The 24,119-nt window shown below is 34.3% G+C and overlaps 2 protein-coding genes across 5 annotated transcripts; one reads left to right on the top strand and one right to left on the bottom strand.

The window, feature by feature from the left end:
- The first annotated feature begins 1,027 nt into the window (after positions 1–1,027).
- LOC149939640 (forkhead box protein N2-like) lies at positions 1,028–8,876 on the top strand. Its single transcript, XM_090178786.1, has 7 exons — positions 1,028–1,186; positions 3,135–3,875; positions 4,462–4,592; positions 5,687–5,736; positions 5,893–5,929; positions 7,472–7,966; positions 8,712–8,876. Exons 2-6 carry the CDS (start codon positions 3,195–3,197, stop codon positions 7,902–7,904), a joined length of 1,332 nt encoding a protein of 443 aa, XP_090034912.1. The 5' UTR covers positions 1,028–1,186; positions 3,135–3,194; the 3' UTR covers positions 7,905–7,966; positions 8,712–8,876.
- A 3,477-nt stretch (positions 8,877–12,353) lies between these two features.
- On the bottom strand, positions 12,354–18,816 carry Max (MYC associated factor X). 4 transcript variants are annotated; one of them, XM_090178884.1, is made up of 6 exons: positions 18,614–18,816; positions 17,649–17,726; positions 16,435–16,542; positions 14,918–15,089; positions 13,995–14,051; positions 12,354–13,109 (listed from the first exon to the last, which is right to left on the bottom strand). In XM_090178884.1, the coding sequence occupies exons 1-6, from the start codon at positions 18,650–18,652 to the stop codon at positions 12,874–12,876; spliced, it is 690 nt and encodes a 229-aa protein (XP_090035010.1). In that variant the 5' UTR covers positions 18,653–18,816; the 3' UTR covers positions 12,354–12,873. The 4 variants fall into 4 exon arrangements, with proteins under 4 accessions (XP_090035010.1, XP_090035009.1, XP_090035011.1 ...); XM_090178883.1 differs by having other exon boundaries at positions 13,995–14,054; positions 18,614–18,815; XM_090178885.1 differs by having other exon boundaries at positions 13,995–14,054; positions 14,918–15,056; positions 18,614–18,813.
- Positions 18,817–24,119: the final 5,303 nt, after the last annotated feature.

Genomic DNA, 24,119 nt, shown 5'->3' with positions numbered 1-24,119 from the left:
TTAAAATTGCCCGGTAATATAAAAATATTCCGTATAATTTTAATTATTTATACCATAAGAGGATGATAATAATAATAATATTATCTTCTTATACTTAATTTTAGTAACATTATATATTTTACCTTAAAATATATTATCGAAAATTAATATTAGTATGTTCCTTATACACGTGAGCCGACGCGTTTCTTATCTGACGCAAAATTCTCATGAGGGCAAAAACGCGTCTGCAATTGGCTTAAATATGACTATTTGGCTAGCCATTTTAACCGTTTAACCAACCGACCGGAAATAGTTCCTTCCCAGATGAATTTGGAGAGGGGAGTAGAAACCGAGTATCTTTTATTGAAGCGTCCATTCCGTTGTTCAGATATAATGAAAATTAGCTGTTATATCTGAGAGCAACGTCCCAATGTAAAACATAATTATACCCGGGATCGGTATCTGTTTTAGATCCCGGAAAAATGGAAATAGACTCGGATTCTTAGAATGAAACGTCAGATACTTGAAGTAGTACGTTTCTTATGGATTTTTAAGATATTTTTACCTGCACGTACATAACGGATAGGTCAATTAGCCTTAGATCTAGTCACGTAGCGGTCAGCGTGAGAACTTCATAATCTGCCGGATTTTCCTCTGCGATTTATCAAAAAGCGTTTGCTTAGAAGAAGAAAATTCAGCTTTTAAAATTGTTATTTTTTGACCATCGTGTAGTTTCAGCTCGATCTCATGTCTCCGCCTACGCCGAACGCACGGATAGGTTAGGAACTAGATAACTTTACCAACGGTTTGGTTCTGATCCCACGATGGCAGGATTCGGTTAACGACTAATTATTTAGTGGGATTTAGCGGTTGGTTTGACGGTTTATACTGTAGAAACATCGATATTCTTTGCTTTAACGATGGTGATTGCTAATTCATAAACTTATTTCAGTCCCTGAAAATCTCTGATATTCCCTAGAAAAAATTAGTTACGCTGTCTGCTAATATGTCTAATTTTATATCCACCCAGAGTGCTACGATCGGGACTAAATTAGCTATTAGTTGTCTGCAAATTTGACCTTAGGACTAGTGCTTTTTAATCGTGGTCGATCTTCATTTCAGTTTTTTTAATTACAAATTTCAATATTTTAAAAAGATTATGTATGTAAAAAATGAGGGAAGTGACACCATTCAAGCCAAGGCCTAAGTAAAGTCATTTTAATTATAATTTTATGGTGAACTATATATAATTATTAATTGATTGCAGCTGTTAACCCCTAGTTGAAATGATTGGAGGTAGCGAATCTCCCTTGTTGACGTTTCCTGTCCGATTGTTAAAACGATTGAAGTTAGTTAGTTTATGGGTAACATGTAGAATAATTAACAATAAAGTATTGTGTATGGTCTAACATAGCAATGCTAAGTTTTTGTTAGTTCAGCGTTTTATTTTTTCTTAATTCATTTTGTAATTGGAGTGCTGTGTGGTTTTTTGGACTTATTGAATACCATTAGTGGAAATAAATAAGGGGGATGGGCACCTTGCACAGCACTTCTCACATTTTCCTAACTTCACTGTTGGGCACGCTAGTACTACTGAGAATCAATACACCTGAAGAAGCAGGTAAGATAAAAATCTGCCACGCTTCAAACATGGGCAATACCGTAAATTAATTGTTGGTCCATTGGGTGTATAAACCGAGGGCTAAAACGTATTCCACTTTGTTCCTTTGGGTTATAAATATAGCATGAAATTTTATGATAGAAATATACTAAAAATTTCACTTTTAAAATTCAATTTGAAGACAGTTTACAATTTTACTGCCTATGTAAGGTAAAATTTTAGTTTGAGGTACTTTCACCAATTTCTAAAATCCTTCCCTAAGTAAAGAGGCGGTATGTTCACTCCCCCCTATTGGGAAGCTGATCACAGATTGACTTGAACTAGACGATTTTAGAATATACCATTTATCATAATTTACTTAATCACTTATTCACTTGCAGAACTTACTCCTTTTATCACATGTTCCTGAATCCCCAAATTAAAATTTCAGAAACAGTTATCTGAAGCTAAATTCTCTAAAACGTTTAGAAGATGCTATGAGGAAACAAATTTTTTATGTTATGTATATCTGTGTATCTAATCTTAAAATTCTTGTATCATAATTTTTTTAGAAATATGTTCTATGACTTATATTGAAGAAAATGAATCCCCAACTAAAACGATCTATTAGTTCCCTTTATTTTTCTTGAAAATAAAAAAAATTGCAATCTTAATTCTCATTCCATATTTGCTAATACAAAGGACTAATCTACTTTTTCTCGCATTTTATCATCCTTCTCACAGTCCATAGGTAGTTTCTTCTAACTTAACTTATTGCTAATACACTCTGCTCTGTTAAAGAATTTTTTTGATAAATGTGCTTTTAAAAAATTATAACCAAATCTAGGTGAAATAAGTCAAATTGGAAAAATAATTTTTAACCACTAGAATTTTTATACTGATAATCCACTTGTTGTAAAAATATGGCATTTGTGTTTCACAAATGATTTGATTTCACTTGTCCAAATTACAGCTGCCATTAGAATTCTTGGAATTAGATAAGTAGTTGTGGTTTTATATCAGTTAAAATTAAACATAAACCCATGTCAGAGCTGTTGTTTTGATATTGTGGGGACCATGATTTTTTTGAGGAAAAAAACTGGGTTGACCATTCAAAGATTAGCTGGAGATAAAACAGACACAAGTTATCAGTTTTGGTTAAAACTTCGCAAGGGGTGGTGGCTATATAGTAAATATAAATTATCATATAAGCTTATTTGAAAAAGGGGAGGAATTTTTAATGAGCTTCCAATGTTTTTAGTGAACCCCTAGTTATAGAAATTACCAAATAAATTGACATTTACACTCTTCAAAATAGGTAAAAGATAATTTTTGTAAACATTAACAAAGCTTAGTTTTTTCCGTAATTCTAAAAAAAAATATATTTTCTTCGAAATACTTCAAAATTTTTGTTTTCCATCTGTTAGTTGGTTAATAGAAAAAAGTCAAATAAGTTAAAATTCTCTATCTCAAGCTGTGTAGTTGAGGGAAAGGATTTTTACAAAGAGGATTATTTTATTTGAAAAAATTATAACCATCCTTCTTTTTCATACAGGTTCAAAAGTACAGTACCATATCATATATTTTCCATTATGAAAATATCTTAGTACTTAAGATGGATTTAAGAGTTTCCAAAAATATCTCTGTACTAAGTGGCACAGCTAGTTTGACCTCAATTAATGTGCGCAAGTCAAAGGACCTAACAGTTTTGCTAAATGATGGAGATCAAGATTCTTCTCATTTCACAAATGGAAAATGTGGCAGTACGACATCTCTGTCCGGTGGTTATAAACAGTGTATTTTGATTAACAATAATCACAATTCATCTGATAAAGAATGTGAAAATAAAGTTGATGAAGATCTAACGAGCCTTTCGTGGCTTCACGATAACAATTTGCTACAGAACCTTTGTAAATCCACTACTAAAGAGAAGACTGAAATGAATATTTCTGACAGTAATAACTTGAGAACTACTAGTGATTTAAGCGACGACAGCTTGGATGATCCAACTGACAAAAAATTAGAACCCCAAAAAAATTCAAAGACTATTACCTTAAAAGTTCCTTACAATCCGTTGGTTCACGTCAATACTAAACCTCCTTACTCATTTAGCTGTCTCATTTTCATGGCAATAGAGGAATCTCCCAAAAAAGCTCTTCCAGTTAAAGACATTTATTCTTGGATTGTTGGTCATTTTCCATATTTTCGACATGCACCAACTGGTTGGAAAAATTCAGTGAGACACAACTTATCACTCAACAAGTGTTTTTGCAAAGTGGATAAAGATCAAAGACAGGTGATTGGACATTTTATTACCAAATTGTGAATAAAGGTTACCAATTTATTTTTAAATTAAGGTTGATATTTTTTATACTCTAATCTTACTTAAATGATTACGATTGACTTTAATTAAGAATTAAGTCTAATACAATATAGAGTTACAAGGAAATTGTTTGAAGCCATCCTCTCGCGCTTCTTTCTATAAACTTTTTATAGTATCTGATACACCCGTTCCTATTTATGTAAATTGAGTCCCAACAACATTGATAATAATCTTAAGAGATTTATAATTTTTTTCTTTATATGGTATGTTATAAGATATGACTATATTTGCTTACTAAGGGAACCTAACAGCTTAATTTTTTTGGATCTTTTTTAAATTCCTTGGAATTTTGTTGTTGTAGTGGATTTGCGGATGGTTTCTTTAGGGTTATTAGCCTGGATTTTAATTATAGTGACAATGTGTGCCCCCCAAAACGTATGGTTGTATTTATTTATTTGTTTGTTTTTTTTTTTTAATTTTTTCCCAAATTAATTTACTCTAATTCTATTCTATTTATTTTAAACACTTTAACATTTCCTAATATACATTTTTTGCTCAGAATATGGGTAAAGGATCTCTGTGGTGTGTTGATGATGAATTCCGTCCAAATTTACTGCAAGCCCTTAAAAGAGCACCATTATATCCTTTGTCAGATCAAGATGATGCTAAGGGAGATGATATAAGTTGCAGGTAATGCTTCCATTCTTTGTTACCAGAAAGCATATGGTGAGAAATTGAAAACATTTTCGGGACATTTGTGTTTGGAAAAAAATTAAGGAGATTTCTACTCAAGACTATTCTGAAGATGGCACCATACCACTCTAAGGGGCTTTTTGGACAGGGTTGCCACACGTCAGGGAAATGTCAGGGAATTTAAGAATGGATCTAAAAAGTCAGGGAAAAGTCGGGGAGTTTAGGAATGAACCCAAAAAGTCAGGGAATTTAAGAATTGACCTAAAAAGTCAGGGAAATGTTAGGGATTTTTTAGAATTTGTAAAAAGTCAGGGAATTAAATTTTATCTTGGCACTTTTTTAAGGTTATTTTTTAGACCAGATCTATGACAAATTCTATGATTATTATTTATTTCCTTGAAAGTTTGGCTAATTTTTTCAACATTGCAATAACCTTTTTACTGAATTATAAGTTCATTAAAATTTATTAACTTCTGATAAAAGTCAAATATAAAATAAAAATTTGCCCTTAAAAAGTCAGGGAAAATCTCTTAAAATGGTCAGGGAAAATAGGGAATAGTCAGGGAATTTGAATCTCAAAATTTTGTGGCAACCCTGTTGGAAACACGCGACGGACCTTGCGTCGCGCCATTTGATAGAAGTGGGAAATCCACCTTAATACTCAGTTTAAGGTAGTTGACCAATAAGAAACTTGCCATGAGAGCTGGTTTCAAGCATAGTGTTAGTGATGGTGGCTTTAGATGGAATTTTACAATACTGATAAAGTGATATAATGTGTGGTTAGAATTATAAAAAAAGTTATCTGATTTTAAGTGTAAAATCCACTATGCCGAAAACAAATCTGAAAGTGGATGAGAATTCCTTTGATAATCTTGCTAGTTATTGACTAGGGTAAATTTTTTCTTCATGGGTGATTTGAATTTTTGGCAAGGAAGATATGAATTTTCCAATAACAGAAAGGGCTATTAGAAAATTCAAATAGTTTGAAGAATTAAGTTAAACTTGAACTTAGGGCTCCGATAATAATTGAATAATCTTTTAGCAATATCTCTTTTGTAAATATCCTGTATAATACAATACATATATTTCAGTGGGAAATCTACTCTCCTAGATGATGTTTCGGAAAGTTGTACTCCTCAAGGTAATTTCAACTTGTTTTTTTACATTAGGTCAAAGAAATTATTCAAGCATGCAAAGGCCAAATGAGAGATTTTGAGACAGTTTATTAAATTTTATTGGTTTTTTCTTTGCAATATAAAAATTTAATTTTCATATTTATATTTTATACACAACATAGTTACTGAACAGAGGAGGAAGAGGTATTTGAAACTTGAGTAAGTAATTTTTTATATTTATGTAGGAATCAATAATGATATTTGCAATGATGATGTGCCAGTCCATATCTTAATTAGTTGTGAAACTTCAGTGGTTGGTAAATCAAAGATTGAACGAAGGTCCAAAAACTCAGCCTGAGGGCTTAAAAATGTTTAGCACGGCACTGATGGAAAATTCGTGTGGCTAAATAAATAATGAATTTTATGGTGGGAAAATAGGCCAAAATTTCAGGCCACATTGAAGACCGTAGACATAGGAAATTAGGGATACCTGCTGATACACGAGCGTGAAAGAAGTATTTTAGAATTCTCCCTCAAGTGAAAGATGAAAGCAAAAAATTTAATGTGTTTATGAGTTTCTTTTTCGTATTTAAATCTTTAAACTAATTGTTCAAACCGAATCAATTGAAATATATTTGTGTTGGCCTAAATTACGACATTTGTTTTGTTTCAACTACATAAAAAGAATACAAAAGAAAATATAGATTTATTTAGAGCTTGATTAAGGGTATTTTATTTATCTGATAAAAACCAGAGTTTGAAAAAACTGTTTTTTTAGTGGGCTTTTAAAGGCCGACTACATAAATCTTCGGTTTACTGTCTTTCACTGGAAGTAGGCTTACTGCAATACACGTGTGCCATGCAGTCAGCCTACTTCCAGTGAAAGACAAGAGTAAACCGAAGATTTATGTAGTCGGCCTTTAAAGGTTTTTTTCATTTTGGTGGGTTTTTTATTTTAGTACACAATTTCCATATTTGTATTAGACAATATGTAAAAGTATACAGATATTGCAAAGCTGAACTAAAGGACTGGTAGAAGTTAAGTTGTAAGTTTCAATATAACAAGCCAGTTAACTTTGTAAAGTTTATATCACATTACAATTAATTCTAAGATATATATTAAAATAGTCATTGCACATTGAACAAGTTGGTTTTTCATTTAAAATCTGATGTGGGTTTTTTGAGGTAGGTGGGTCAAAAAACCCACTGGGTTTTTTGGTTTTCAAACCCCTATATAAAACACTTTTGTTAAAATAAAACTTAAAACACAGGGCTAATCAATAACCCCTAATAGAAACCAAGGAGAATTCGCAGGAAAATAAAGTTTCACTATTCAAGTTAAGGCAATATTTATGTTTTCAATAAGCCCGTATGATCCTCGTTTACATTTAGAAGACCCGAGGGTGAGGTCAAGGCCAAGGTTCGGTTTGATCCTTGGGCTAAGTGATGTAAAACTCAGTGACGTCGAAACTTTGGCTTTCGATTCGCTGATAAAAGTACAGCTTTCGTTTAGCCCCGCAGCCTCTTCTGACAGAAATAAATTGACCATGAAAAGGAATGCACTTGAAAATTGATTAAAGAAATCTTCATTCATTTTATAACCACAACAGCATATAAAATGTGCTAGATGATCATCTTAATGCTTGCAAAAATGGTTAACACAAAAATTAGAATCTATGAAATAATCTAGCTATTATATGTTCATTTTAAAAAAGTAATCCTGCACATTTCAATTAGATTATAACCTTTTTCTCACTTTAGTACTAATATTGGAATTTATCAACACAATGTCAAAGCAAGAAAAATTAATGAAAGCACATCAGAAATGCTAAGCAATAAATCAAGTGCTGATCATACCTATAGTGCCTCAACACACCAAGCAAACGAAGAGTTACTGGATTCAAAGAAAGAGTCTCAACTTCCAAGATTGCATATCATTTATAATAATATAATAAACAACAATGATGAAGTTCTACTACCAATGAATTTTGAAAAAGACTTAGAATCTGATGACTCTTTAGGAAGTATATCATACGACCTGAGTAACGCTTCCAAACCTAATAAGTGTGTTCAGTCAGTAATAGTTGATGGTCGAAAGCTTAAAGTTTTTGTAAAAGAAGAGGAGGAGGAGAGATCTCTAGAAGAAGGAGCTCAAGCTCTTTTAAGTTTAGCCAATATTTCCAGACTTAAATAAAGATCCTGTTTGAATAATAATTATTTGTAAATATCAGTTTTCTCCTGGAATGGTCTAAACAGGTAAAATGTTTTTTTTAGTATATTTGTCAGCAGAAGTTCATAATATAGCTCTTACGAGAGAAATATTCAACTAGGGTATAAAAATGAAACATGTACCTTCACAGGCTTGACACGTATTCCATTTGGTACGAATTTCTTGTTAAATTGGATGAGTACACCTAACCATGTTAAAATTATACACTATACTAATTAATTAATCATTTTCACAGTGTTAGTTTTAAGAAATGAAATGTTTAATGCACATCAACAATACAAACATACCTTCAAGGATATACGCAGCAATTGGACCATATTTAGAAATTCATACACTATAATATGACTTACTGTATGATAAATTTTGCCGCACACTGTTTTCTTCCAAAATGCATTTTACAAAATTGGCAATGCTCGGCAAAGGTACATGTTTCAAGCAATTAACATCATTAATATAAGCAGATTAATACTTATCTTATAATATATTATACACTTCTGCTATCATTAACCGTTTTTTTAAATATGTGCTAATTGGATGCTCTAAAATGAAACTAATAAAACTCTCCATATGTTATTTCTTGGTATAGTGAAATGCATTGCTAGAGTGAAAAATTATATTTAATGCCTTAAAAGTAGATACATTTCTACAACTTCATGGTGTTATGGTTTGGAAAAACTATGTTTGAGATTCTAGGGAGGAGCATAGCAACTATTTTTACTGTCAAAGAAAATAAAAAATTTCAGTTTTTAATAAGCCAATTTTTCTTTTTAGGTTGGATGTTCTAAACCAGCATTTCTTCAATTTCTCTGTCTCGGTATTGATTTCTATTGTGTAGTGAACAATATACTAAAGTGCCTTATTGTTTTTGAACTCATAATGAAATAATTTTTGTAACTACTGTAAGTTACTGCAAAATAAAAATTATAAGCCTATAAGACTGGCCAAAAACTCAAGATTTTAGAAGTGATGTGTATGAAATTGTGATTACTAATTCATTTAAGCATTAGCTTTCCTTGAATTATTTAAAAAATAATTCTGAAATGAAATGTACATACTAATATGCTGACGTTTTGCAATAATTCATCTGAGACGAGCCTAAATCTTACTTTATAAGATTTATGAAAGCATTGTCAGCTAGGCCAAGTAAGTGGGGTCCCTATTTTTATTCATAGTGCCCATTAGAATGCTCTTGGGATCTTTTCTACTTTTAATGCTATCAAAATATGGTGAGCTCCTCGAAATTTCAATTCCTAAGAACCCTGTAGTGATTTCGGTAGAAATATAAGGAATTGAAGTTTTTTAGGCCCCCTAGGCGGCTACTTTAATATTTTGAGGTAGGCATATCTGGCCTATCTCCTTTAGGCTATAAGCTATTCCCAGACAGATTGACCCCCTTGTCCACCGTAAAAAACGTGTTGAGGTTAACGGTAATAGTTAGTCTATGGAGCTGTTGGCTCGATCACGTGGCATGCAGGGCTTGCCACCACCCTCCTACGCATTGTAAACCGGCCACCTGAATTAAAAGGCTTCAAAAGTCGCTTGATGACTTAGGCCTAAGGTGGTGCCTTGGGTATTAGCCTAGCTGATTATAAATATTTCACTAAATTCTTTATCAAATCTAATTTATGAGGTTCTTATTGAGCATATAATAATCTTTTCCTAGTATTGCTTGCGTGGATGTGAAATTGAGGTTCAGGCTTTAAAGATGCTTCCTGGCACCTGTCAATTGAAAAATGGCATGTGACCACGTCGCTTGACAACTTATAAAAAAACAATCTACCTTTATTATGTATTTTTCTAAATAATTTAAATAATAATAATAATCTTAACTTTTGGTAGATCTAGTCAGTGGCAAACACTTGGCTACTGATTGATTTTAGTAGATGTAAAATACAACATTATTATCGATCCTGGACACAGGTTAAAAGGGTAAAATGATATTCAAGGTAGTGTAAATTTTATAAAAAGTTGTATACCGCCTTAGATGATAAATTTTGTACATATAGCAAACTCATATTACACTTTTGGTAAAATACTGATGTAATTTCCATTTTTCATTGTATTTAAAATTGATAAATAAGTGGTATTTCATGAACCCAGGGTACGTATAGAACAGTTTCTCTACGATTTCTATGACAAAATATAAGGATAAAATTTTTTGATAAAAAAGATGTTTTATAATATTTGAACATCAATATGATGCAGTTGACTATGTTTTGGAATATGACATCTTTGGGAATAGGCATAACCATTACGTCAATGTGGACGGAAACAATGGGGATTCATGTGACTAATTGACGTGGTTAACTTGTGAATAGGTCTTTCTATAAAATACGGTGATTATGTTAGTTTCGTCTCAAGCACATTCTTTCAGGGAGCAAGTGACTAATTGACGTGGTTAACTTGTGAATAGGTCTTTCTATAAAATACGGTCATTATGTTAGTTTCGTCTCAAGCACATTCTTTCAGGGAGCAAGTGCGAAAATGGAAGAGCATCTCTGTGCAGTACAGTAGCAATCACTCGTGGTTTTTCTTTCCCATATTAACAGGATGAGCAAGACCAAAAGAACTTAATAGTTTCGCCTATTCAATTTGGACCATTTAAAATAACATTTTAAACCATTTTTGATTTGGAATCAAAAATGTGAGAAAACGCAAAGTACTGCATGAACATAATAATATTTATCAAGGTTTAGACAAGGGGAAATGTTTAAATCACCGTCAGCCTATTATTATTATTAATGAAAGAGGAGAAGGGCAATGACTTGCCCATTCGCGCACTTCGACCAGTGGTCCATTGTGCAGCCCCAAACCTTATGACTTAAAAGTCCGATATCCGACACAAAACGGAGAATCCTCTTGGCCAGCATTTTATAGAAATCAGAGGTTTCCAACTGATGCATACCAAGATGCTCGAATCTTTAGACTGCGTAATAATCGCACCTACAAGGCACATGAGAGGCGGTTTCCTCCTCAACCTGACATGCCCTAAAGATTGAATCATCTTTGATTCCAATCAAGTAAAGATGTCTGTTAAGAAGGCAGTGACCTGTTAGTAGGCCAACGACCAACCTAATATTAGATTTGGAGAGGGAGAGCAATTCCTTATATCTCTGCCTAGAGGGGCCCCGAGATAAACTCTTTAGCCTGCCTTCGGCCATCCATCTCAAGCCAAAGCTTGAATTGACAGTCAGTCATAGAATTAGAGATAAGGCCACTCACTATGCTGGAGGGGATAGGAACGGCAGGTTCAGGACCAAAGAACCCAGCCTTTTACTCCCTTCTTGGCTAAGACATCGGCCTTCTCATTACCATAGAACCCCCAATGGCCAGGAACCCAATAGAGCTGAACTTTATTGTTGGTGCCCAGCTCCGAGAGGAGATTCAAACAGCCCTAAACCAGTTTTGAAGAGATCTGAAACTGGTTGAGAGCCTTGAGGGCCGCTTGACTATCCGAATAAAAACACCATCAGCCTAAGTTTCATAATAAATTTCACATTTTGACTGCTTGGTAGAGGCTTAGAAATTTTAGTCAAATTAAATTTTAAAAGTAGAAACAACATAGTACTCATTTATACTTCAGTTGAATGAATATACAAGAAGGAACACAAGCGGTTTCAACTTTGTCAATCACCTACAACGATTAGGTTTAAGAGGACCAATGAGATGTGTGATGTCTGTTAAGAAGGCAGTGACCTGTTAGTAGGCCAACGACCAACCTAATATTAGATTTGGAGAGGGAGAGCAATTCCTTATATCTCTGCCTAGAGGGGCCCCGAGATAAACTCTTTAGCCTGCCTTCGGCCATCCATCTCAAGCCAAAGCTTGAATTGACAGTCAGTCATAGAATTAGAGATAAGGCCACTCACTATGCTGGAGGGGATAGGAACGGCAGGTTCAGGACCAAAGAACCCAGCCTTTGCTCCCTTCTTGGCTAAGACATCGGCCTTCTCATTACCATAGAACCCCCAATGGCCAGGAACCCAATAGAGCTGAACTTTATTGTTGGTGCCCAGCTCCGAGAGGAGATTCAAACAGCCCTAAACCAGTTTTGAAGAGATCTGAAACTGGTTGAGAGCCTTGAGGGCCGCTTGACTATCCGAATAAAAACACCATCAGCCTAAGTTTCATAATAAATTTCACATTTTGACTGCTTGGTAGAGGCTTAGAAATTTTAGTCAAATTAAATTTTAAAAGTAGAAACAACATAGTACTCATTTATACTTCAGTTGAATGAATATACAAGAAGGAACACAAGCGGTTTCAACTTTGTCAATCACCTACAACGATTAGGTTTAAGAGGACCAATGAGATGTGTGGATTTGATACTTTTAATGAGAGCAGCATGTTTGCAACCTATGATTTCTCCCACAGTGTAAGTAAATGGTGATATTGAAAAGAATCAATCCAGGATGATGATTTATTGAAATTAAAATACAATGAACACTGACAAAATAACATCTTATGACCACGATGAAGATTTAATCAGGATATATATATTACAAGTAATGCATAAACAAGCATTTATCACAAATTCTGGGACATATTTGCTTTTTCTATGGGTTTGGGTAAAACTCACTTTAAAGGTAATTTTTTTTTACACAAATTGAGAAACGTTTATGCAAGATAATAGAGAACATTTTTAAGTCCATAATAGCCTACTGCTATCTTATAAAAAATTTATTTTTTGATGTGTAATACTTAAAGCTTTGCCAATATATAAAGGCCCTAAAATGAAATAGAAATTTAATAAGGTCCCACGCATATAAGTGGTGTGACCCAAAATTTAACGTCATCTTAATTACAATGCCAAATAGTTTTAGAGGTCAGTTTCAAAGAAAGGTTTGTCTGTAATTCTATTTAATTTCTTGGTCGGGTTTTATGATATATTTTAAATTCACTTAAATATTGGTATTCTTTTAAAAGTCTGAACTTATATTCTCACTGGAGTCACCTCAGGACTTGTCTTGAGCTTTTTCCTTTGCCTTTCAGATTCTTCATCCGATTCGTCGTCCTCCTCATCCTCGTCATCTTCCATATCTGAGGTATCTGAAGCTGAGGCTCCGTCATAAGACGAAACATCTCTTTTATTGTTTATATGATTTGAAGCTTCAAGAACACTTGAATTTGAAAAGCTACCAGATGTCCTTGACCTTTCTAATGATCTAACTGTAATAACAAAAGCGATAACTTAAATAAGTTCCAAGTTCTATCCGGCATTCATGCTAATTAGAAAGGACAGTGCTGTAGGATTTCTTTGCAAGAAAGAACAGTGTAATTAGGCTCACAAAATCAAGTGTAGTCACTAATAATCACAGAATAGTCACCATTAATTCACAAGGAATTCTGTAACCATTTTATTTACATCAGATAATGATTGAAATGTTTTCCAAGATTAAATAAAAGTCTAAGGCAGAATTGTTTAGAGGCAGATTTGAATTTGAGCAGAGAATGCGTTATTAGACTCTTTAATAACTCTCAGTTTGAAGGGTTGAATTATTATGATCAATGGTAAGAACTTATTTAAGTTACTGAGAATACAAGTTTACCTTGCATGCTAGCATGATCTTTTAAACACTAACCATTTTCCAAATTGTATATCACTAGGATCGTTCGAAAGTTTTCTTTAAATCTTAAAACGTGTATAGTTACGGAAACTTGAAATTTAGCAATTAATTTATTTTGAAAAACTTAAAGTTGAATTAAATGGACATTTTTATGATTCATTACAAATAGGAAAATAGATTGTAAATTCTCAATCATTGTGGGCAAATTTTTTTTTAAAGTCCCAGGCATATGATGCCACGGTTTCAAATTTATGATTTAGGCTATCAGAATAAGTTCTTGCAAGAAAAGTCAAGCACCTGAAACTATTGGATTTGTAATTTCACACAAATAAAAATAATATAACGTTTAGCAATATGCTTGTGAACTAATGGTAACTAAATGTTAATCTCAATGATATTTTGAAGAAATGTGGAGTGCCCAAATAAAAAACCAAACTATAAAGGTACAGTATTATAGACTTCATCCGAAAAAAATGCAAAAATTTACTTTTTGAATCCAGGAAATTCAAGGAAGAACAGCTAGATGGCTGAGCCAGTGAGGTTACTACTAAGAAGGAAAAAAAACTTTTGCACTAAATTTGCATAGTCTTAGTCTAAATGTTTTCAAAATAGGTAAGTACCAAACAAAAGCGATATTAAAATTTCTGTAAAACTCAACCTTCAGCAGTACAAAAAAGAAAAACGTGAGGAAGTATTAAAATGAATTTCTCAACGTTTTTTAATTCAATTTCATAAGTTATTATATTGTACCTTTATAAAGGAATATTCTTTCGAAGTACCACTACGTATGGTATTCTAATTTTTTTTATTAACAAAAAACCGCATTTTTAAAAAATACTTAGTTTTCTCAGCCTTATAGCTTCGAAAATTCAACTAAATCGTATTGTATTGAGATGGATCAAGTTTGAGCTTACAACAGTTAAACCTTTTTATATTTCTACGATGGCCTTTCTTTAACTTAGTAACTTCTATCTCATTTAAAATAGTTTTATTACTTTTAATGTTATATAATGGTGTAATAATTTCCCATAATGCTATTTTGTTATTTCCCAAAGGTTTGGTAAAACTATAATACCAAAAGATTATAATTACGTTTCACATAAGTATGTCAGTCTCTATCTTTTAATTTTTACTGGGAGCCATTTTGAGAATGACCACACATTTCTCGTGGACTTCAAAATAAGTCATTGGGATGTATTCTCCCTTGGCCTCGTCATCATAGTAAACCTATGCGAGGAGCTATGCTGAGGTGTAGTACGTACTATCGCGTGATAATTTGTTTGTAGGTTGTATATTTTTTTCACTTAAGGGTTCTAGTAATTATCTCGACTAACTGACACACTTTTGGAAAGTATTATAGACATATAATAATACTTTTCCATTTTTATTTTAAAAAGACCTATTACTTACTTTGTTCCTCAAGGACCTTGTTTTGTCTTTTGAGATCATCGATATCCTGTTGATGGGAAGTGTTTTTTCTTCTCATGAACTGGATGTAATCCGCTGCTTTCTTTAAGATTTGGGCCCGACTAGCTTGAGCCAAATTCACCAAAAAAACCGAAAAACATTTCAGATTACACACCTGCTACAACAAATTCAAGTGTAAATAAGCCATAATTATTTCAAAAAAGGTTCTGATTCACCTCTTTATCACTTTTAACAGGTTTAACTATTTTGACACGCGAGTTTTTGCTGTTTCACGTGTCATAACCTAAATATTTCGTTTTCAGACTGGGATCAATACAATTAAACAATTTAAACTTAAGCTAAATTACATAAGCATTGAAATTAATCGTTAATGGTATGGATTATTTTGAGCTGGAAAAACAATTTAACATACGACTATTCCATTGAAAAAAGGTACTAGAGGCAAATTATTATCATTAATATCATCCCAAAACCTCTGATAAAAAATGTATAATTCCTTATAAGAATTTTAAGGGTTTCAATGATTATGAGTAAGACAAACAATTCTATTAAATTATCCAAGGTAAATTATCTTTTAAAAAGTAATTATAAATCAGGGAAAAATTTGTTGACAAAGTAATTTAATTGAATACAAAACTTCAAAAAGTTTGCGAATGCTAATTTTTCTTGCTCTAATATTCAAAAATGAGGGCAAAATGTATTACGTATTTTCAATAATTGATGAACTATAGTCAGTTGCAGGCTAAGAAAGACAAAATATATAATACAGTCGGCGCAAGGATACCTCAGACCATTTCCGGCCAGTTTATAGCTCATTTAGACAACGTTAGCCCCAAGAAACCGTGGTAACTATTTTAAAAGAAACTGCCGATTTAACTGGTAAGACGTAGAAATAAATTTACAAAATTAAATAATTATACATACTATTTTAAATTTAAGAATGATAGGAATGCCTTATCTTTTAAATTTGCTCGCCACCACAATTATGAAATTTAAAAATAAAGATTCCAATTTTGGTTTCTAGATGGCGCTAAAAGACGACGAAAAGAGCAAAATTCAAATTTGACCGTAAAGTGGCTAAATTTAAATTTCGCGCGGTGGAACGACCAGAAACGATCTGAGGCATCCTTGCGCTGATTGTACTATATATTTTGTCTTTCTTAGCCTGCAACTGACTATAGTGAAATAACTGCGGGCTTTTCTACAATTGTACTTCAAGGTCATTAATGGAGAAACCCATGTAGGTTGTCGCACCAGTAGGGGTGTGATTCGGCATTGGCTTATCCATCTTTTGGTATATTTTTGGGCCTGTGAGTCTGTTAAGCCTTACTGAATGCAGCCAATGAAACAGAATCTTCCCTGGAAGCACACTAACAGAATTAGTTTCTATATTTTGTTTCATGAGCGTGACCAAATGCCGTAAGTTTCACACTAATAAGAACAACCCTCTGGAAGTGTGCTTAAAGAGATCTGAATTTTGTTGCGTGATAGGCACTCACTTTTTCTCCTTGTAGAGAAGGAACCGCATCTCGTAAACTGCTGAAACTATCTTTGATATGGTCACGTCGTTTTCGTTCCAAAGCATTATGGTGTGCTCTTTTATCTGCCTAAATTTTAAATCAAGTTAGTTCATCCATTAAATTTTGTATCTGTGGATTTACAAAAACAATTAAGCTAAATGTCAACAGGACATGTTTTGATTTTACTATTTGCGGCTGCGATAAGTTTTAAACAAGTTGCAACCATTACTAGTCTATAAGGCACTAAGATTCATCATCCCTTTGGATCAAGCAGTGCTACACATCAGTAGAAAATGTCTGCTTACCTCAAACAATCTCAGAATTTGATAAAAGCTAAAGACGGCATAGCAATAGTTTTATGCGGTAAATGAAAGGTTATTGAAACTTGAAAAATAAGAATTCTACACTCATTAATATATATATTTTTAATTTATCTAACAAATTACAAACCAAAATGAGCACAGCTACTTAAAAAAAATAACGTAACACAAATATTGTAAAATCCAGTTTATATGCCTTTCTATAAAATAAGCTACGCTTGCTGAACTTGTTTTTACATAGCACATTAGTCCCGAAATATGTAGAAGTTCAGTTTAGTCTATGCTTAAAAACGGTCATCAAATTTACTCTTTTGTCCAAGGCTTTTCGTAGTAAAAAGTCATCGATATATCACCTGTGACACAGCCACAACATCAAACCAAGAAGGCCAAAGTAACTTTATAGAAAGGCCTATTATTTAATTTATAACATGGAACTATTTAATTGCTTTGCAAAATGACATTTTACTCCTGCAATATCCCTGTACAAATGGGCCACTAATAAATATAATATAAGTCTATTACAATGCTTGCAAGTCTGAATGTTTGGTAATGCGATTTGTATGTACACTTAAGTAAACAGGTGTATGAATTTTAAGTAATCAAGAGATTTCACTCTAGCAAATCGCTATAAATTACCAAACATTTACGAGAAATCACTCAACTATTATCAGGTGTACGAAATATGCTACAGGTACACGTACCATATAGATATTCGTTTATAATTTTTACAAAATACTAGTCAATTGGAAAGTGAATTGCACCAAAGTTATTAATAGTTCAACGATGAAAATATTTAGATATCATTGGTAATTCCAAGGTCTGTACAAACCCTGACATCAATTCTAGTAAATGTATATTTTATTCTGTACGTACCTGACTTTGAAATTGACTGTTATTTTTTCCAAAACCAGATCCACTACCAGAGGGTGATGGTAAACCAAAATCGTCGTCCTGTAAACGATTCAAAATATATTATTTATTTCCCTTTATCATCAGATAATTAAAATTTGAGCATAAGTGTTCCTGTAGTAACAAATATTCAGTAGTGACACAATTGTAAGCTTAAGATTACATCTATCAATTAAAATGAACATAGCTGATGGTAGCAGCTCTAAATTGAAACGGAGTGTCATAACAGGAGGAAGCAAGCAATAAATTTGATGAACAATTAAAAGAAAATGAGGGGAAACAAATTGAAAGGGAGAAGAAACATTCAATGCTTGCATGCAAGCTTCTTTATTATTTTATTATACTCCTAAATTTAAACCAGTATTTCAAATGAGCCTAAAATTATTTAACTTTCATATTTGGAGACTCTCCACTCTACAAGATTGGATGCAAGTCCAATGTTTAAATGTAATAGGTCTTACTGTTACTCCTGTGTCATTTCACTGTGTCAGTAGGAATAAGGCCCTACAAGAAGAACTGGTAATATAACCCATACTATATTACAATATTCAAATAACATCACCATAAAACTTACGAAGAATTGCTTAAAATCCCCATAAAAATAAATCAAATATATGGCCTTGTTCAGACTCACTTTGACTAACAGGTATGCCTAGCAACCCCAATAACCGCCCCCCCCCCCTTGTTTTACCCCTAATTTACACATCCAAATAAATTAATATACTGATATTAATCTAGTACAAACATTTTAGAAAAAAATATCACAGGTACCAAAAAATTTATTTTGAAATGCAAATTTTAGGTGAGTGGTCAATGTATAATTATCACTTTGGCCTATTAGCCTTATATATATTAAAATATCTTTTTTTTAAGTTGTGAGATCTTTTTCGAACGGTAAATCAAGTTAAAAAGACATCTCATACACTTACGTCACTTTCGATATCTACATCTTTGTCTTCATCGCTCATTTTTTATTAAATGTTATACAAAATTGAACGCGTTACTTCACGCTAACGCCACCCTTATCGTTTCCCGCCTATAGCGAAATAAAATTATGAAGTAGGCTCTTTAGCCTAACTCGGAAGATGGCGTCTGTCACCCGCCACGCGGTCATTCAAAACCACGTGCCCACTACCAAGATTCACAACACAATAGTCACATGATACTTTTTTTTATTAATAAAAATAATAATACATGGATCAGAAATTCATAAAATTAATATAGATCGAGCATAGCTAAGAAAATAATGAAAATTTATCAACAAATTAATTTTAAGTGGAAATTAACACGTATGAATAAACCATAAGTCTATAATTTTGTTCAATTCACGACCGAAAACTATCGGTATGGCCCCTTCGGTCTGCCCATAGATATAGGAAACGTGTATAAAGTTCTGGATACAATATTTCAAAGGGAGTGAATACGGAGGTGACAGCTAGCAGAAACGCGTAAATTTCTGCAGGCTATCCTTATAAGGCGCCATCTATCGGTAAGAAAGCTCGTGCTATCGTCGCGAAAGCCGTTGTCTCCTGCTTAAAAATTATACTAAAAGTCACCAACAGATGGTGTCTAAAGACTATGGCCTGCGGAAAGGTCAAGCACTGTGTTCTAAAATGCTAAGAGAGCATTGGTCACGTGCCTTCCTCGGTGTCTGCGAGGTGTCAATTCCGTATTTTATGTTAGGCTTAGACGCCCCGAAATTTATCTAGACCTTTATATACATTTCTTATATCTATGGGTCTGCCATTGAAAGTTAGATAGGTTACAGACGCCATTCGTTTTTCCTCATCGTTATTCGTAAATTTGATTTAATAAGTAATGACATTTGCCTTTTAATATAAATTTTGCATCGTTTTCTTATATTTTGATAATACTATTTAATAAAAAACGTTCTCATGACTTTTTAGTTTGCCTATAGCAGACGCTAGATCATAGGCGCAACCTCGGAGAAGCTAGCGCCGTTACTGGAACACGCGAAAATTAGAAAATTGAACGGAGCAAGTCAGTTATTTATTTATTTTTTTTTGCTCGTTATGAGTCATTGTGACGGGTGGGACAATACAGTCCGCTCGTCCACTTGATTAATCAGGTGCGAGATATGTGTAACGGCCACGCCAACGGGGGGATATTTGGGGATAGGGTTCGGACACCCGTGGCGGAAGTATGACAACCACCCGTTGGGGGATTAGTGGTCGTCCTCACACGGCCTTCCACAAACTCTGCTTCCCGGACGCCTGTGATTACAGGAGTGAGCCACTACTCCCGGCTCAAGTCAGTTATTTCGAATCTAGACCATAGAAATAGGAATGAGATTAGAACCACGATCGGATTGGGGGAGTCGTACTAGCTAGAAGGCCGCCATTCGAGTGGAATCGCGCATATCCGCGCCATCTAGTAAATAAAAATTGAAACTAAATATGATCACGTGGCATAACGTCGTAAGCAACAACGTCTGTTTGTTTATGTTCTTCGATCGGTTTTAGACATTGTAGAGTTGTAAAAAAGACATTATTATTATTATTATTATTATTTCAACGACATTATAAGTTATTTAAAAAACTATGAAAATCAATACGTTCAGAAGAATCTACATTACCGTAAATTACAGTTTTCTAAACGTTTTAAATTTACTGGCCTTTAATTAAAATAAGCTTGTAAAGCTTATGTCAATTGCTTGACCTTACATTTCCAGGTTTTTGTCTCTGGAAATTTTATTAAAGTGAACTTTGCAATATAACATCATTAGTTTTCTAATTAAATTATTGCGATGATTGCTCATCACAAACTCACGTCAAACATATGGTCTTGAAGTTCTTAGAGGCTCGTCACATTCCAAATTTCCGTCGTAACCATGGCGACAATGTTTAATACACTTTTCAGATGGCGCGGATAGCCCGATTACACCCTAATGGCAGCCTTTTAGCTTGTCCGTTTCCTTTGGGATTGGTGGAAAGCGCAGTGGTTCTAGTCTAATTTCTATTTCTATGGTTAAAGGGAATATAACCTCAGCTATTTGGTGTGGAACACCAACGTTTGCAGCTCTGGCCGTTCTTGCCTTTGGCTTTAATAATGTTTGGCGCCACTGTACAGGGAAATTTGAAAAATTGAAGGGGTCTTCCGTAAAGATTGATTTGCGGGTTATATTCCCTTTAAGACTGAGCAAAAACACGACGTTCTGCTTACTGGACCAGGTGAAAAGTTTCCATTATTTCAACAAACACTATATAAACAGTATCTTGCAGGTCCTGGAAACGTATATAATGGTCTAGATGAAATATTTCAAAGGGAGTGAATACGGAGGTGACAGCTAGCAGAAACGCGTAATTTCTACAGGCTATCCTTATAAGACGCTATCTATCGGTAAGAAAGCTCGTGCTATCGTCGCGAGAGCCATTGTCTCCTTCTTAAAATTTATACTAATAGTCACAAACAGATGGTGTCTAAAGACTTCGGCCTGCGGAAAGGTCAAGCACTTAGTACTAAAATGCTTAGAGAGCTCGTGCTCTTGGTCACGTGCCTTCCTCGGTGTCTGCTAGGTGTCAAATCCGTATTTTATGTTAGCAAAGATAATTTAAACTCGTACCCTAGATTTGAATACTGAGAGCTTTCCCATTGACGGTTTTGTTACGAAGCGTTTACCCTTTTCCGGCACGTGACCTCAGAAAAATCGGGCTATATCGGTTGTGACACGGCCAACTTCGATCAGGCGATATAGGGTGGCAGCGCGTGATTGAAGTTGGCCGTGGTTGCGGTAAGGCGAAAACCATGGAGCGAATTTTTTCCGAGTTCCGGCGGGAAGTGGGTACACGCTATCGACAACGCGCGAGAGAGTGATTTCGAATCTAGGGTACGAGTTTAAATTATCTTTGATGTTAGGCTTAGACTCCCCGAAAATTTATCTAGACCTTTATATACATTTCTTATATCTATGGTACTGACACACTTTCGCGTCTTATGTCGCTTAAAAATGTCACGCAAAATAAAATTGTCACGCAATATAAAATTATATTGCGTATACGTTTGTCATTCATATTTTGATACACACATCGAAACGTTAATTAATCGCTACCATTTAATGCTAAAATACGTGTCATTAACGATTTGAAAAGAGGCTGATTGAGAGCTTAAAATATTTTACGGTGAAAAAGAAAGTTAAAAACTTTTTAGGTCACTTTTCGGTTATGATTCCATTGTACTTTAAGTAATAACAAGTTGGCAAGCCAAAATATACCTCTCCTCGGAAGAATGGTCCCTAGTGGTATTAATTTCTCGACACGACCCCCAAAGATATCTCCGCAATTCAGAGTTATTTACGAAAAACGTATTCTCGGTTCAAACCCTACCCGGTATAAAATTTTAATTTTAATTTAAATAATTGAGACGAAACAATCGAGTTTAATTTATTCAGAATATTATAAATTAAGTAGTTACAACAGCGAGTTAGACTTACTAAAACAATGCACAATTGAATTTAACCCTTTTTACAGTACATGTTTATCAGTTGAATATAATACTAAGCAAATTTTAATGAAAGAAATATCTACAGATGGTAATTGTATTTTTCTCGCTTACGAAATACTTGGCGCATCGTTAACGCTTATTTTATTTCAACCCTCGTAGACTTCCAGTTGACGTTGTGACACATACCGCATGAAAAAGACCAATGCCGTCCAATTTCCAATATCATATAATGACTCGCACACCCAGGAAATCATTGACTGCGTTAGAAATCGCAGATATCCAAATATCCATACCAGATATATTTACAAGAAGCATAAACCTTACCATCAACAAAGCACAGAGAGCCACTTGACTAACCGCCAGCTCTTAAAGCAATAAACGTTAAATTATCGTCTTTGAATTAACACAACTATATATAGGTCGTTAATAATACCCGTAAATAAATAACAAAAAACTAACAAAGTGGACCACCCACAGGGTCTACCCTTTAACCCTCTTATCTCGGCTGACTGTGCTAAAACAAGATTTAACCTTTAAAATTTCATTCGTAAAAAAAGACTTTATTACCTATTATGCTTACGATGCGTGTCTTAATTTCAGTGAACCCAAGCAGCTATCGGTGGTTCTGTGGTAGAGCGCTCGACTGCCAAGCCGAATGGTCTGGGTTCGAAACCTGGGTGGCGCATTTGTTTTTAATCAATAGAGAAACGCTAAATTAGAGTTTCTTCGATGCAATAATTTCAATTTCAATTCTATTTCAATTAAACCAAAATTTCGTACTCTATTAAATACGCTTCCGATAAAGCTGAAGGTCTAATTTTCAATAAGGCGTAACAAGTGTCGGTGGTTCTGTGGTAGAACGTCCGCCTGTCAAGGTGGAGGTCTCGGGTTCAAGTCCCGCCCGATGCGATTGCAAATTGATACTAAGACGAATACCGTGTACAACTGGTGGAAACCCTGCCATTGGACGTTGAGAGGTAGCATTACACTCAGCACTCGTTCCGTCCCAAAGTCATTAAGAAGAAGTTGGAGAGAAAACGCCCATATAAACACAACAGACTCAACATGCACAACCATCAGAACACAAACACAACAAATTCAACACTCACAACCATAGAATTCTCATAGGTAACTAGAATGCTGCCGCCTACGGCCGAGCTTGACGCCAGTTCGCCTTGAACCTTCAGCCAATGAGAGGCCGTAGAGTGGTTCCGCCAAGGAGGATAATAATCATCCTTGGTTCCGTTACTATAGCGGGAGATAGGTGACGTCATTCTCTCCGGTGACATTGAATTCTTGGCAGAACCGCTCTTTGAGCTCTGATTGGCTGAGATCTGGCTTCGTCTGCCACGGCGTTTGGGCCATTTTCCAGTTACACGGCAGCATTCTAGTTACCTATGAAATTCTATGCTCACAACCTACGCATAAACATTACAAAAACCTAATACACCAAACCGTCACGACGGTGAGCGAAAAAACACCATCCAAACCAAACCGCAAATGAATCCGTTAACGCTCACCGTCACACGGTGGTTTTGCCAACCCTTCGAGAAACTGCGAACGCAGTGATTACACTTTGCACCGAAAATGCGAACGCGTTCGCAGGCTTTAAGACACGCCTTTTTCTACGAGCTTCATCACGGCCGTGAAAATCTTCCTTAGACATTCCAAGACAGTGTACATGTATACCTATATAGTTTCCTGCTAGCTCTATGTAAACTATAAGGGATAATCATAAATAAATATTAAAAAATGAGGTGTCATAATAAGTAGAGGCACAATTTAATCTGCTGAAGATGACCGCCAATGTATAAGATCATGAGATGGGCAAATTACGTGGCGCCATCGACGCGTGGTAAAAAAACTACAGCCTTTATTTATAATTTGAAATCTCCGCATCATACTAGTTACTCTGGCAATCGTTAGGTGACGCTTAGCAAATCCTGCCCATCTCCTCTTCTCATACATGCTCTG

This window comes from Leiobunum rupestre, chromosome 6 (genome assembly GCF_980474605.1).
Source record: "Leiobunum rupestre chromosome 6, qqLeiRupe1.1.hap1, whole genome shotgun sequence".
NCBI classification, from domain to species: Eukaryota; Metazoa; Arthropoda; class Arachnida; order Opiliones; family Sclerosomatidae; genus Leiobunum; species Leiobunum rupestre.
This window is presented reverse-complemented; position numbering and strand designations above follow the sequence as displayed.

Coding starts and splice junctions, on each gene's coding strand:
- LOC149939640 (XM_090178786.1), top strand. CDS start 3,195: ATGGATTTAAGAGTTTCCAAAAATATCTCTGTACTAAGTGGCACAGCT. Junction 4,593..5,686: donor GGAGATGATATAAGTTGCAG/GTAATGCTTCCA, acceptor CATATATTTCAG/TGGGAAATCTACTCTCCTAG. Junction 5,930..7,471: donor AAGAGGTATTTGAAACTTGA/GTAAGTAATTTT, acceptor TTCTCACTTTAG/TACTAATATTGGAATTTATC.
- Max (XM_090178883.1), bottom strand. CDS start 18,652: ATGAGCGATGAAGACAAAGATGTAGATATCGAAAGTGAC. Junction 17,727..18,613: donor ATGTAGATATCGAAAGTGAC/GTAAGTGTATGA, acceptor AATCGTTTACAG/GACGACGATTTTGGTTTACC. Junction 15,090..16,434: donor CTTCTCTACAAGGAGAAAAA/GTGAGTGCCTAT, acceptor TTGTTGTAGCAG/GTGTGTAATCTGAAATGTTT.